Here is a 14,120-nt window from a genome sequence, read left to right as displayed (position 1 = left end):
TAAGCAATTTACTCTGAGACATTAGCAAGATGCAAACCAATGCCCGCACTGGGTTTTTGGTATCTGTATCAACTTGCTTATGCTTAGAACAGCACCGGGTTGGCAACAGCATTGCACTGTTTAAATAGATTTGTTGCTACCAGTCTCCTTCTAGAGCATCTAGAAGACAAAACTGACCAAATGTAGCCAAGAGTACCCAGGATGGTTTATTAAAAACAGCAAAGAGAAGTTCCAGTGCAAGCACATCCCCTGTGCTCACAGCCAGGAACCCCACAGCTGCAGTTGGGAAAGGGCAAGGTGCTGGGCACAAACAAACACGATTAAAGACCACATCATTCCCACTTGATGCAATGTTTATATCAGACTATCCAGGAAAAAGCAGATTTCCATTTCTGGGCAATTTTAATAGACTAATAGAATCACCAACCAGAGCATTTGGTTGCTGCTAGCACACAAGCAGCACCTCTCTAAGGAACTGGGGGACACGGTTCTTGAAACTAATGTATTTAACTAGCAGCCAATAAGATCATGGAATGACACATTTCTTCTGCTTCAAGTTAAAAATACAAAGGAAATTTCAAACATTTAGAAACTAATGCTATTCACTTTAATCTTTAAAAATATAACACCATCTGTTGCCATCAGGTTTACAGTACAGATCTCAGATATGTACATTTACTTGTTGGTATAAAAAGCTGTCAGCAACCCCATTGCAAAAGTGAAGATCCTCTGGTAATCTCCTGAGCTTCAGAGAGGAAAAAACTACTAATTCTGAAAAACCTAACCAACAGGTTATTCATGAGAAACATGGTATCTACAAAACAAAAAAATCCCACTACTCCCTTTGCCACAAAAAAACTCCACACAAGTAAAAACAACAAACTAAGACCCTAAAATTTTCTAACACTGCAAACTGTGCATATTTGAAGGTAATATTGGAGGAAACTTATCCCAGAAATTCTTGAACCTGAACAGCCACCTATTTCCAATCCCCAGTCCTGCTCCCTTGGCACTTCTGATTTCTGCATGCCAATGCCTCCAAATTTGTGGGTTATGCAAGGTACAGGTTATATAAGGTGTGGGCTATGGGAGGATTTAATTTCAAGTATCAGCGTTTTTCATGCAGGTTCCATAACTACAGTCTATAATGCAAATATGCTAAAAAAAAATACATTCTCATGTCAGCAGAGTCTCAAAAATTAGTGTGGGCTGGCTGAAAATTTGTAGAATAAACAAAACACAGCACACATTCTTATTATAAACTTATTATGCAAGATGAGTCCAGGCACTATGTAAATCCAAATTAAAAGTTCAAGTTATTTTCTGGATATGCATTAGCCATTACAAATCTAACCCAAATTTTGAGGTAACAGTTCTGAGTGGCCAAGCTAGGACACCCATCAGGGGCTAGATTTGCAGGAGCAGTCAAAAGTCAGACCCCTTACAGTGTCAGATCATTAGTCATTTTAAAATAAAAAGACCTTGACCCTTTTTCAAAAAATTACTCACTCTGCTGAAAAGCCATCTTCTTACTTTTCTGAAGTCAAACAAGAAATCTTGGAAAAAATAAAATCTTACCTGTGTGATGCTAATGATTGCATTTCTCATGTTTCTAAAATTTAGGTTTTTGTGCCCTGAAAGTTAATACAACAGCAGAGGATGTAATAATAATTTTTTTCCCCTGTGACATACTCTGTCTTGCTGATATTTCTTGATTGAAAGAATGCAAGTAAATCTTAGCTTTGCCTTATGAAATTAAGGTCTACTAGACATAAAAATCCAATTAGTACTACAAAAATTAAGGCATAACACTTCCTCAGTCTCATTTACACCGATACAGATTTTTTTTTTTCTTTTTGTCAAGTGTGAAGGACACAGCTGAATGATGGGATTTTTTCTGTCTCATTTATATATTGATTGTAATAAGGCCAGACAGGTAGGCCTATACAAGTGCTGATTCTGTCAGCAGCCAAAGTTGCCAGGACTGTGAATATTGTCACTTATAGATTGATAAATGGAGTACATGGACTAATTGTATTTCAGCATCTCTGGACAGATGGCAAATCTTACAGCCATATGGTGATTATTTCCACTGCTCTGAAAGTATATTAACACTTACCAAAATGTTTAAAGTGATGAGATGATCTAAAATAATTTTTCCATGAACTGGGATAAAAACGATGGGCTCGGATGGGCTGGCATGCTGGGGCTGGGCTCTCTCCCAGGATTCCCGTGTGGTACAGGCTTAAGGGCCTGCGGGTATCACACAGATATCAACGAAACCGGCTGTGTACTGGGTCCTCAGCTGGAGTACAGCGCCATTGCGATAGCCAGGGGATAACATCCCTCATTCTAGCTATTCTGCGTTGCCCTTATTTAGTTGCCATTCTTTGCAGCTTGATATGATGGCTGCCCTGTGAGTTGGCATCACTGATACATATACTTTCTTTTCCTGGTATCTTTTTCCTAAATCCTTTTCTGCTCTCTGGTTGAAAACACATTGACAACATCGTCCTATTTTTAAAGGTAGCCACATACCCAGCCCTGGCCCATGAAAATGCTGTGGAGGACTGCCCAAACTGTGGACAGCAGGGTCTCTGGAGCAGGACTATACATGCACTATATGCATTTAGTTGTTCCCACATCTGCTCCCAAAAGAGGAATCAACTGGGAGAGGTCAGAAGAAGGCCCCAGAAATCCTGTGAAACAAACCAAACCGGCTGGATGGTGACCAGAGGCTCATCCTGCCAATTGGATAAGCCATTGCTAAGTTCTGCAGTGCTACTTCAGCACGATGCCGGTAGCTCATCATATTTACCAAATGCAAACAAAGCACTCGATGGATAATACGTCAGGCTGATACACATCCCCGATGACACAACCTGCTTATTGCTGCATCCTTTACTAATACTTTTTCTGTGGGGCTTCGAACATTTTATGAGACTTATGCAGCAGTGAATTCACCCTTCAAAACACTGGGAGAGAACATGTAGGAGACCTGATCCTCTCCTGCTCTAAGCTACTGTTTGCTTATATCAAACAAATGCAAACAAAATCAGCTCATAAATTCTAGACATATTTTTATGCTAGACTAATAACCCATATTACACAATTTAAATTATTTTACACAACTGAAATTTTTTTGGCTTCATTTCCAGAACAGAATTCTTAAAATTTATTTGTTTTAAAATAGGATTTTAAATCATGTCTTCTATTCCACAGTAATTTGTTTTGAGTGCGCTGTCATGGTTGGAGATTCCTTGCTAGTGGAAGCAGACACTTCCCATACTGGGGGAGAAAAAAGTTTATGCACCAGTTTCCCCTATTTGCCATAAGTAAATTATAGCAAATCAAGAGCTAGAAACTGCACTCTTCATAGTCCCTGTGATCTAAAATTAGTCCTTGGTGTTAGTATGCAGAATGGATCAAGTACTCAGTCAGCCACTGAGGATAAGGTGCCAAGTGGTGAGAAATTCTTACTATGCTTTTTGCACATTCACACTTTAGCACCCTAAGAATTAAATCTGTTTTGACTTGTAAGGCCTCTATTACAGATCTCTCTAAATACAGTTTTCTTCTAGGAAGCTTTACTACCCCCGAGAGCAGCAAAAGAGCATTTCAGTTTCCCATTTCCCCCTAGACAACCCAGACAAGCCCCGTGTTTTCACATGTGCCTCCCCAGGCAACATTGATCCAGGCTTGGAGCTGCTGCTGCCCCGGGCACAGGCCGGGCTGTCCTCCCCACGGGGACCCACAGCAGCTCCAACGTCACTGCAGGGGAAGGAGAAGGGCCAAAAGGAGATGGAAAAAGAAAAGAAAGGGAGGAAAAGTAACTTAGATCCAAAGTGCAAAGTTTGGACCACCCTGTTTAAGTCACGGAAGTCAGCCGTTCTTTTAATGAGTAACAGGCAGTGCTGAACCATCCCAAATCATTCCCAGTGGTCATGTGTCTATTTTCTCTTCTGGCCAATAATTCAGAGGTCATCCTGTAAAGCAGTTGATGAGCATAAATTCTCTCCAGTACAGTCTCGTGTTACTTATGCCAATTTAACAGTTATTGGAAAGTATGTTGCAAATCAGTGCAATGTTACTTTGATATTTCATGGGAGAAGCTTTATAGAGTTGCACAATATTACTCTACCTCCTGAGGACAAGGATGTCAATTCATAAGGCAGGAGGGAAAGACCAAGCACAGAATGCAAAGTGGATTTGATATTTTGATTCTGTTCCAAATTCTAAGCTTAAAATATAAAAATTTGGCAACTTCTCCCCCATAGAATTTGAAATGCTAATTTCTAACTCAATGGAGAAAAGTTCTTGCAAAGATCTGAACAATATGTATGTAGGATTACTGGTCCAAGACTGAAAAATCTGAACAGACGTTTTCAGTAGAGTGAAAAGCAAGTAACCACAACTGCAGGAGAGGTGTTTACCTCAGGCTTCACAAGGAGCTTGGTCCAGATGAAGAAGGAAGCACTCCCCACAGCCCTCTGCAAAACCATAAGCTTTGCAGAGAAGTCTGGGGAGGCAAAACTGGGTGAGAGAGGCTGCTGGGAATGTCAGGCTGCATACGACTGAGTCCCTGAAAGCTGATGCATCATCCAATTTTGAAGGTCTCAAAAAACAGATGCTCAGAACTTTCTGTCCAGGGAACAGACACCCATTCCCCTGCTCCTTGGCACAGGGAAAGGTGGAAAAGGCACAGAGAAAGGAAAGTTCCCTGAGGAAGCATGGGGAAGCAACACGCACAGATCTGGATCTGTGTGGGAGGGGGCGAATGGCCTCCCTGTCTACCCCAAATAACTCCTGAACCATCAGCTCCCTTTCTGAAACCTCTGACCCTTGCACTATAGCTATTGTGTTTCACTGTAACAGATTAGAGACTCAAGCTTTTAAATTACTTTCCTTGAATTTGGCTGGATGTAGTAAAGTGACATACACCTGTTCTCAGTCAAGCCAGTTTGTTTGTCTTGCAAAGGACCATAAATCAAATTAGACTCCTTTTTATGTATTTGTAGAAGATACCTTAAATACAAGTTTATAAAGACCACCTCTATAAACAATACGCAACAGAAAATTAGCTCTCTCTTGTAATGAACTAAGTGACAAACAGCTGCCAAACACAAAATAAAATAGTCATGAAAAGAGAGAGTTCTCATTCACCTGTGTGCTGTAAAGTTTTAGGTAACTAAATCTCATTTATTGTTTCATGAAAGAATAAATTTCTCCGTACCCTAGCTGGAGGAGAGGGGATTATTATGACAATCATTGGATTACACATGTACATAAATAAAGTCCAAAGATGCTTTTATTTCCTCCTTGTATGCCCAAGGGCAACAGTTGCACCCTTGGGTGTACGTTATGCCCGTGAGCACCTCAGGGCTGCCCTGTCTGGGCAGAAACTCCTCCTGGCATGTGAGGGAGAAGTATTTCAGCTTTGGGGCTATGAGGGGCTTGGACTACCTGAAGGTGTAAGAGGTGGGGGCCTCTACCTGGAGGGGTAATGCGTAGGTACATCCTGGTTAGAGATGAGGCGATGTCAAGGCAGAGACAGGGTGACAACTATGTTGTTGCCATCTTTGCATCAGCGTCTGAACTACCCACCACAGCAGAGCTCCTGCCTTGTCTTTAGATATCACCATCTCCAAAATAAAAAACACTAAGGTGTCAGACACTCCCCACGTTTCTGACACATCCTCCAAGCATCCTGGAGCCCCAGCACTGCCCTGAGTGCTGGTTGGGGACATTTTGCATGTCTCATCTCAGAGAATGTCTCCCATTTTTTTCATAAGCTCTCGTTGACAATTTTCAATATCACAAACCAGATCACATGTTCCCACTTAAACAACTGCAGGGAGACATTTTAGATATGTGCAACAGATTTATAGTGGGAAGCTGGAATACAAAAGCCTGATAAAACCAGGGAATAAAACAAAGACAACAACAAAGAGTTGCTGTTAGATTACAGAGCAACTCACCAAAAGCAAAGAACTTGAGTCAGTCACTGCAACGCAATTAATATGAAGGAGAGTCAGTGTGCATCTTGAAGTACCACATTTTCAAAAAGAAAAGCCTTGCTGAATATTCCCAGATCTGGCTACACTACCTGTCCTTCCAGGGATGAAACAATAAGTAATGAATACTGAAAATCAGATGCTTACACCTCCACATAATAAAATTAACATTTCCCTTCAGATCCATGAAAGATTTAAATTTTTTTTTCCTAAAAATTAGTATTCCATATCTGAAGACAATCTACTGCAAAGTGTTAAGCAGAGGCAAACAAATATTTCTACAGTAAATATTCATACATATCATTTCACCGTCCACAAGGAAGGATCCTCAGTACAAATGGAAGCAGCTTTAGGAAAAAATACTTTAGAAGCTAGCTACATATTTTTAAACATATTCCATAGAGGCCTTTGCTGTCTTGCTGCATCAATGTACTAAACCTCATCTGATAAGAATGCAGTTGCAGGACTTCTATTATGATAATACAGATGCTAACAGGGAACAACACCTAGCAGGTCCAGAGGGCTCTCTCAGGCCCCTTGATGTGTCCACAGAAAAGTGCAACTTCTACAGTAAACTTCTCTTCGAATTGCAGCAGGGTTTGAGTTTCTAAATCCTGTAGGCTGAAGTGAAACTTCCAGACAGAAAGAAAACAGTTTGTCACTTCAGAAATTCTTACAATCTTGCATTTTGATAAGCCACGTCAAATAAATAAAATCAGACTAGTGTGTGGGGGAGGCATGAAAGGAGGATGCATTGCCACTGAAGCGAACAAGCTTTGCACAGTAACCAGCAGTCACTTCTGCTCACACCTCCATTGCCAGGCCCTCTTTCCCCTGTGTCAAATCTGCTCACTCTTCTCCATGATAAAGCCACAGTTGTTTTGCAGTTAAAGCTTCCAGTCTTGCCAGCCTTCAACATGAAGCCCACAAACCCTAAAACACCTACACAGCAGAGCCTCCTGCTCCCCTATGAGTCATTAAGCAGGCTGTCCCGCTTGGTGATGTCATCCAGCAATACCCATTTTTTTTTAAAACAAATCCTAAAACGCCTCAAGCATCAATTATTTAAAATACCTTCATTTTAATTCTGACCCCAGTGGCAAAATTACCATTACAAAGCATTTCCAAGTGATGCAAGAGGGCCCAGTAGCCTCTAATAGTTGCTACGTCAATGAGGAGTAAGCAGTCAGCTACTCGTGTCACACATGAGCTAAGCACAGAGCATCAAAGCCAGCAGCAGCGGGCAGATTTCTCTTTTACAAACAGGCAGAGAGCAGCTAGGATGTGTCATCAAAAATATAATCAAAGATCAACTGCATCATCCAATCTCGTCTTGTACATTTTACATGAGTACATATTACACAACCCCTACTCACACCGTCTCTAACCTGAGCGGGGTGATGTGTGGCTATCGCGCAGCAGCAACCTTCACTGATACTAATGGTCTATTCCCTCCCTAATTGCTCTTGCCATTAAAAGTGCTTCTTTAATGCTCAAGCTTAAATGTTTCCTGTCTTCGTTTGAAGGCAGTGCCCTTGTCACATCCTGAGATTTAATAACAGGATTGTCAGCTCTTTACAGAGTACAGCTGAATTATCAGAGAAACATAGTTGAAATACGTTCCCTTAAACACATTAACATTCTAAGGAGCCACAACCAATACACAAACAAGTGACACTGTATTTGCAGTGTACAAAGTGCACAAATGCAATGGACAGCATTCAAGGTGAAAGCAGGCAGAGATCTGACCTTCGGGACCAAGGGCCTTCCCACTCTGCACACACGCTATCACAGAGTCAACAGGAAAACCAACAGCTGAATGAAAATGCTTACGCAGCCTTAAATATATGTTCATGGGTGAGGCTATTGTAGGCATTGCATTAATAGAGAGCCAAATGAATTAATAAAAAGAATACACAGCACTGCAGAAAATCTAGGTGCAAAACGAGGCTGATGCCCTTGCTCTTTGGGTCCTCAGCAAACTCATTGCTCCTCTCTGCCTGTTTCAGTCATGTTGGGAATATGCTTGAACAGTTTCACACACTTTTGTCAGAACTTAAACTAGTTAAAACTACTTTCAGTTTCAAGGAACTTAACATCAAATCATTATTTTTAACATTTCAAATGATGTCTTTGTTATCAGGAGACCTACTCACCATCCTTTTCAAATAGAAAGAAGGACTTGAGGGACATTTTAACTTTGTGGAAGATATTTTATTTATATGTTTTTTCTCAAGTGATAATCAAATTAACAGTGGTAATTAATTAGGTTAGTAGCTGAAAGCAACTTGACTATGACCACTCTCCTAGCATTAAGTTTTCTTTCTGTTCACTCTTTCTACAGCATTGTCTATGTGAGCAAATTTTGGTGAAATTTGTACCAGGGCACTCAAACTAGTTGTGGTACTGGCAGATTTTTCCTATTGTAATTTGCTGAATTTACCTCTAGCAGACCCTAGAATTTTTTTCTTAACCCACTGTGGCTTTCATGCCAATCATTCTTTCATAATTTCTTTCTGCTACTCTTTCATTAGCTTGTTTTGCAATTTCTCCCAATTCCATGTTTTCCATGGAGCTTATTCACAGAGGAGATTTTTGCCCAAATTCAGTTACGTGCATCTATCTGCACTGTTACGAACACCTCACATAATCATGTGAGAGGTGACAGGGTCTCTCACTTGATGGCAGACTTGGATGAAACACTCCAGTGCTACAGGTTTCTTTACTCACTTGAATGCAACCACACCAAAATCCTGGGCGTACACAAATCCTTGAGACAATGTAGCTATTCGCTCTTTTTTTTCTTCCCCTACACCTCACTAAGCTCCCTGCCTCCCTAGCCTTATTTAAATTGTGTTAAATATAAGAAAGGAACTACATATAACAGGTCTTACACATACTGTTGAGGTCAATGACATTTTCCAATCCATTTCAGTGAGCCCAACATACTGCTCTAGAACTCAAAGTTCTCTGGACCTTAATTTCCCACTGGATTTTCTACAGACACCTGTATCTGTACACAGAGATATCGAATTCTCCAAATCAGAACAGCAACTGTTTATATCCACTCTGCAAAATGGGGATAGCTACACAACGAATGAAGGCCATGAAGAATCAAGCATCCCCAGCCAGCTGCTTCAAAAATCATGAGATTAACAGCCTCAGCATCTATCAAATCTCAGTCCCTTTCCTTGAACACCATCACCAGTTGGATATCTGCCCCCCTGAGCTACACCAAAAATTGAACTGAAGCTGCTGATCTTAAAACCTCAAAAAAGAGTCCGTGAGCTCACAGTACCAACTCAGCCGCATTTGGACACACACTCATCCCAGCCCTGCTTGGAGGGACAGTGGCTTTGTGTTGAAAGCCCAGTGCCATTATCTGCCTGCCACTCCTGGGGTCCCAGGATGGCCCCTTCCCTCGTGGACAGATGGCTCGGCCAAACTTTGGAGGGAGCCCGAGCAAGACTCCCGTGGATTTCGGTGGGAGCTGGAAAACGGCCAAGGTGAATTTCCTCTGCAACATGCTATTTCCCGCTACAGAGCTTCTTAGACAAAGCTTATCACCATGGTATCTAAAGTACTGCTGGTACAGGGAAAGGCCAGCTTGAACGCCACCCAAAATTAATGTCTTTGTATAACACTAGCTTCATCACATCTGCTGCTTCCTTCACCTTCTTCCGTCCTTGGCCTCCCATTTCTTTGCCTTTTACTCCCCAAATAAAGCCATATGTTGGCCAATGGACATTACTGTTACTACCAGTAGAAGTGAAGAGTGCAAGGCAGACTTTCCTGCTGCTCTTAAATGTCACTGCATAATAAAAACATTACATATGACTGTTCTCAGAAATATAGGCTCCTGACTGCACCTTTTCATGAAAATGACAGGAAGGGCAGAGTTCTGTTCATGAGTCCAGTCTCCTTAAGATGAGGTTATTTATTGCTTGATCCGGGCTTAGAAACTCACCTTTTCCCACCTTCCTGGAGGAAGGTGTGGGCCCAAAGCCCACCTGGGGAAGGTACAGATGGATACCAGCCAGACAGGACTAATTTACCACATTAGCCCCTGTGGAAGCAGCACAGAGAAGCCATATCATATCAGCCAAAAGAAATGTGTGCGATGAGCTAGTTTATCATTAACCTGTAGAGCACACACTTCTGCATTGTTGTACAGCTTTCTGCAATAATTTCTAACACTCAGAGGCCTGATTTTCATTTTGATATGATTTATAAAACAGATTTAAAATTCAATTTTATTTCTAGAGGGTATTTAAATGAGTTGAGTTTTAATCCAACAGATAATATAAATAACTTCAGCAGAAGAGAAGTGATTTACGCATCTAATACAAACTGGATACTCATCACACACCTCATAAGAAATATTTTGTAATGGACAGATAAGGAAATACAAAGATACTAAAGAAATTAAAACAGTAAAAGAATATAAGCACAGATGATGCAGCTTTCCAATACCTCCTTAAATCACCTACCAAACAAACCTGAAGCATTCTTATAACTGGAAAGTTAGCTTAGACCGATTAAATAGAGGTCAAATTGAATCAGACCACAGCTATTAGATGTGTAGGTACAGCTCACTACCACCAGAGCCAGAGACAAGCAAGGCACTTTCTTGGTTGTGTTAGCCCGTGGCTTGCAACACCACAAGACAAATCAGGTGGTATTTTCAGACAAAGATTTCTACAGCTAGAAATGTGTTACATTGTGGTTTTCAAACAGCTAAAGCTTAAGTTCTGAGACTGTTGAAGTAACACCAGTTATCAGATATGCCTGGTAGAAGAAAATGGTGATTTAGGAAAAGATTTGTTCCCTTCAAAGTAAATATTTGTCCAGTGAGATCCTTAACAGTGGCTTGACCCAAAAACAATGGTTTTAAGCCAGCAGGAACCTTCACATTGACTTCAATGGGCACTGAAGCAATTTTTTTTTTCCTGGACACCTTTTTTTTCTTTTTTTACAACATTGTTTTCACATCCCCTGAATTACAGGCATTAATTTTTTTAACACATGTAAATTACTTTTGTAAAACTTGACACTAACTTGCTGCCCAGTAAGCTGAACTAAAACAACAGTTTAAATAGCTCAGCTCACAGCTAATAAGCAATTTAAATAGCTTTGCTGGGCTCAAGTAGCTATATCAGGTTTCATAGCACCATCAGTCACTGCCAAATCCATAGGCAGCATTTAAATGAATCACTAGCAATGGTCACCCCCAGGAAAAAAAAAAAAAAAAAAAAAAAGTAAGAGCTAGGAGTCAAGTTATTGTCACAATTTCTGTGAGAACATAGCCATATGTGACACTAAAACATGCCCGGGAAGAAAATCCCACTGGAATGCCTGGGACAAAATACATTCTTTCAACTAAGAAAGACTGAGCTCTGTGCTCTGACCACAACATGCTTCACAAAGACAGACAAATAGAGAGGTGCCCATTTCACAGAAGGAAAAGCTGGAGCACACAGAGGCAAAGGATTTGCCAACAGAGATGGAACAGGGATGAACCAGGGCAGGTTGCTCCTGTGCCATGTGTGCTAAGCCATGGCTGCAGTAACACTATCACAAATGTACTTCCAAGTTCTCTGTATCAGAAAGGTGAATGGCAAGTGAGACACTGGCAAAATGTACATCCAAAAAACACCTTGTCTGCACTCTGTACAGAGTGTACGAGTGTGTACAACCCACGCCGAAACCCTGGAAATGAATGTTGCTGGGAGCTTGACATCACGTGCACCACTGTAAGACTGAAATAACTTACTTGAAATGAAACACATTAAATCAGGGTATTGAACTAGACTGGTGAATGTGCCTCATACCTGTACAAGCCTGCATGACCCAACACAGCGCAGGTAGCGGCGTGGACACGAGCACAACCAGAACGCCCAAAAGCCATCACGTCCTTCGCAGCTTGAACAGCTCTGGAGGCAGAGCAGGACCACGCCAAGCCCAGAGCTACGACTGGCTTCCACAAGGGGGTAGGGGACCACTGCAACCTTCCTCTCAGTTCTCGCCAAGCCACAGCTAAACTTCTCAGCTAAACTGATCTACCAGCACGGACATGGTTAAAAATGGTGCCAACATAAATATTTGCCTTTAGAGATGCCCAGGCAAAACGACAGAGACAAATTTCCCTTGGACGGATGTTTCTGACCATCCTGGACTCAGCGGGGCAGTGCTGCTCCAGCCAGGTTTTGATGCTTCTTTCTCCAACCTTAAGGACAGTTTCTGTTTTATTTTCCAGTGGAACTTTACACAATTAAGAAGCAGATGAGCCCCTTGTAATCCTGAAGTGAAACACGGGGAGGTACTCACTTAGATCTTATTTCTCCCTCTTCCCCTGTACTTCTGTTCAGTACTCCTAGGTATCAAATTCAGACACATGCATGGCATTTTAATTCATTATCTATACTGTTTCAAATTATATCACTTTGACAAAAATAAACAAATCTATAGTGGAAGTTCGCATAGTTGGAAGCAGCATGAGGAAGCTCAAAAACTGGAGAACAATTCTTTGCCACAGGGGGCTGAGGAGAGGCAGAGAAGAGAAAAGGTGTAAGAGAACATAATAGGATAAAAATAAAGCAAATTAAACGTGTGGGTTTGGAATCCCCCAAGACATTCTGGTTGGGAGGATCTCAAATCTATATATAGTTCAAGCCAAAAGCATAATGCTAACCTCTGTTTTCTGATATTTAGTTCACAAAGTGCAGTAATGCCAGCATTTGGCTTTTGTCCCCTTGTTAAAGTTAGAGGATAGGAAAAATGCAGGACTGATTTTTGGAAAGATCAAGATGAATTCTCTGAGAGGCCATCACATGTGATCAGAGACTTCTGGCATGTTAAAAACAAACAAACCAAAAAAAAAAAAAAAAAAAGGGGGGGCGGGGGGGGGAAGGGAATATTTACACAAATTGGCGAACAACTGGCACAGTTCAGGCAAGTTTATTGTGTGCCTCCAGCAGCCGAGGGCTCTCGCTGAAGCAGAGCATAAAACATCTGACAATGAACTCGCTGCTCAGAGCGGCGCGCACAGCCCGCAGCTTCCCGGCGAGGGGCCGGACCCCGGCCCCGCACCAGCCTCCCCCGGGCCGCGACACCCTCAGCTCCTCCCCGCCTATTCCCGCGGGGATTTTGCCATCGGTACGGTGCCGGGGGGGGTTATTCCTCCGCTGCCTGCCCGCTCTGCCGGTAGCTCGGGCGGGAGCCTCCCCGCCGCCGCTCCGAGCGGGCGGTAAATGATTAATCACGTTATAAAACGCGGGTTTTGGGGAGCGCTCCCAGGGCAGCCGGGCTCTCCCAGCGCTTGGCGGAGGCCGGGCGCACCTGCGGCGGGGCCGGGGCGGGAGGCGGCGCCCACGCGTGGGTCGGGGCGCGGGGCCGGGGCGGTAGAGGCGGCGCCCACGAGGGGCCAGGGCGGGACGTGGCGCCCACGAGGGGGACGGCGCCCACGCGTGGCCGGGGCTCGGCGGACTCACCCCATGTCTCGGCACCTTTCGGAGGCGGCGGCGGCGGCGGCACCCCCGGGAGGCTCCCCGCGCTCGGCGGCCAGCGGCGGCCGCGTCCCCACTTCGCACATGCGGCCGCTCCGACACCAACACCGGCCCCGGCCCCGGCTGGCTGCGGCTGCACGGTGGCGGCGGCGGCGGCGGAGAAGCGTCCTGCTCCTCCTCCCGTCGCCTCCCTCCCCCCTTACATAACCTCCCTCCCGGGCGGCGGCGGCACCGAGCAGCCTCCCGCGGCACCCGCCGCCCTGCGAGGCGGCAGCGCGGGGGCGGCGGGGCGGGGCGGGGCGGGGCGGCGGGACGCGCCCCCGGGGCCCCTCCGCGGGCCCGGGCAGGCGGCGGCGGCGGCGGCAAGAGCGACCCTGCGAAGGTTTGTGACCCGGCTGGGGAGTCAGAAGCCCCGGCGGGAGGCTTCGGCATCTCGTCCGCCCGCTGCCCGGCGCCGGGAACTGCCGGAGGGGGGACGGGGCGGCGAGAAAACTTCGGGTGAAGTTGTGCGGGTGCCCCCCGAGAGGCCCCGCCCGCTGCCGTGAAGTCCCGACGGGGCGGGGTATGAGGGGGGGGCCAGCCCAGACCGGCGATCCCGGAC

The 14,120-nt window shown here is 44.1% G+C and overlaps 1 protein-coding gene across 1 annotated transcript in view; it reads right to left on the bottom strand.

Annotated features, from left to right (window-relative positions):
• HOMER2 (homer scaffold protein 2) overlaps positions 1-13,763 on the bottom strand; it is a 65,350-nt gene extending 51,587 nt beyond the window's left edge. Inside the window, exon 1 of the mRNA XM_032983006.2 lies at positions 13,505-13,763. Coding sequence (XP_032838897.2) covers positions 13,505-13,605 — 101 coding nt within the window. The 5' untranslated portion in view covers positions 13,606-13,763. The remainder of the gene's footprint in view (positions 1-13,504) is intronic.
• Positions 13,764-14,120: the final 357 nt, after the last annotated feature.

The sequence above is a fragment of the Tyto alba genome, unplaced genomic scaffold, assembly GCF_018691265.1.
Source record: "Tyto alba isolate M040663 unplaced genomic scaffold, T.alba_DEE_v4.0 Super-Scaffold_41, whole genome shotgun sequence".
Lineage (NCBI taxonomy): Eukaryota > Metazoa > Chordata > Aves > Strigiformes > Tytonidae > Tyto > Tyto alba.
This window is presented reverse-complemented; position numbering and strand designations above follow the sequence as displayed.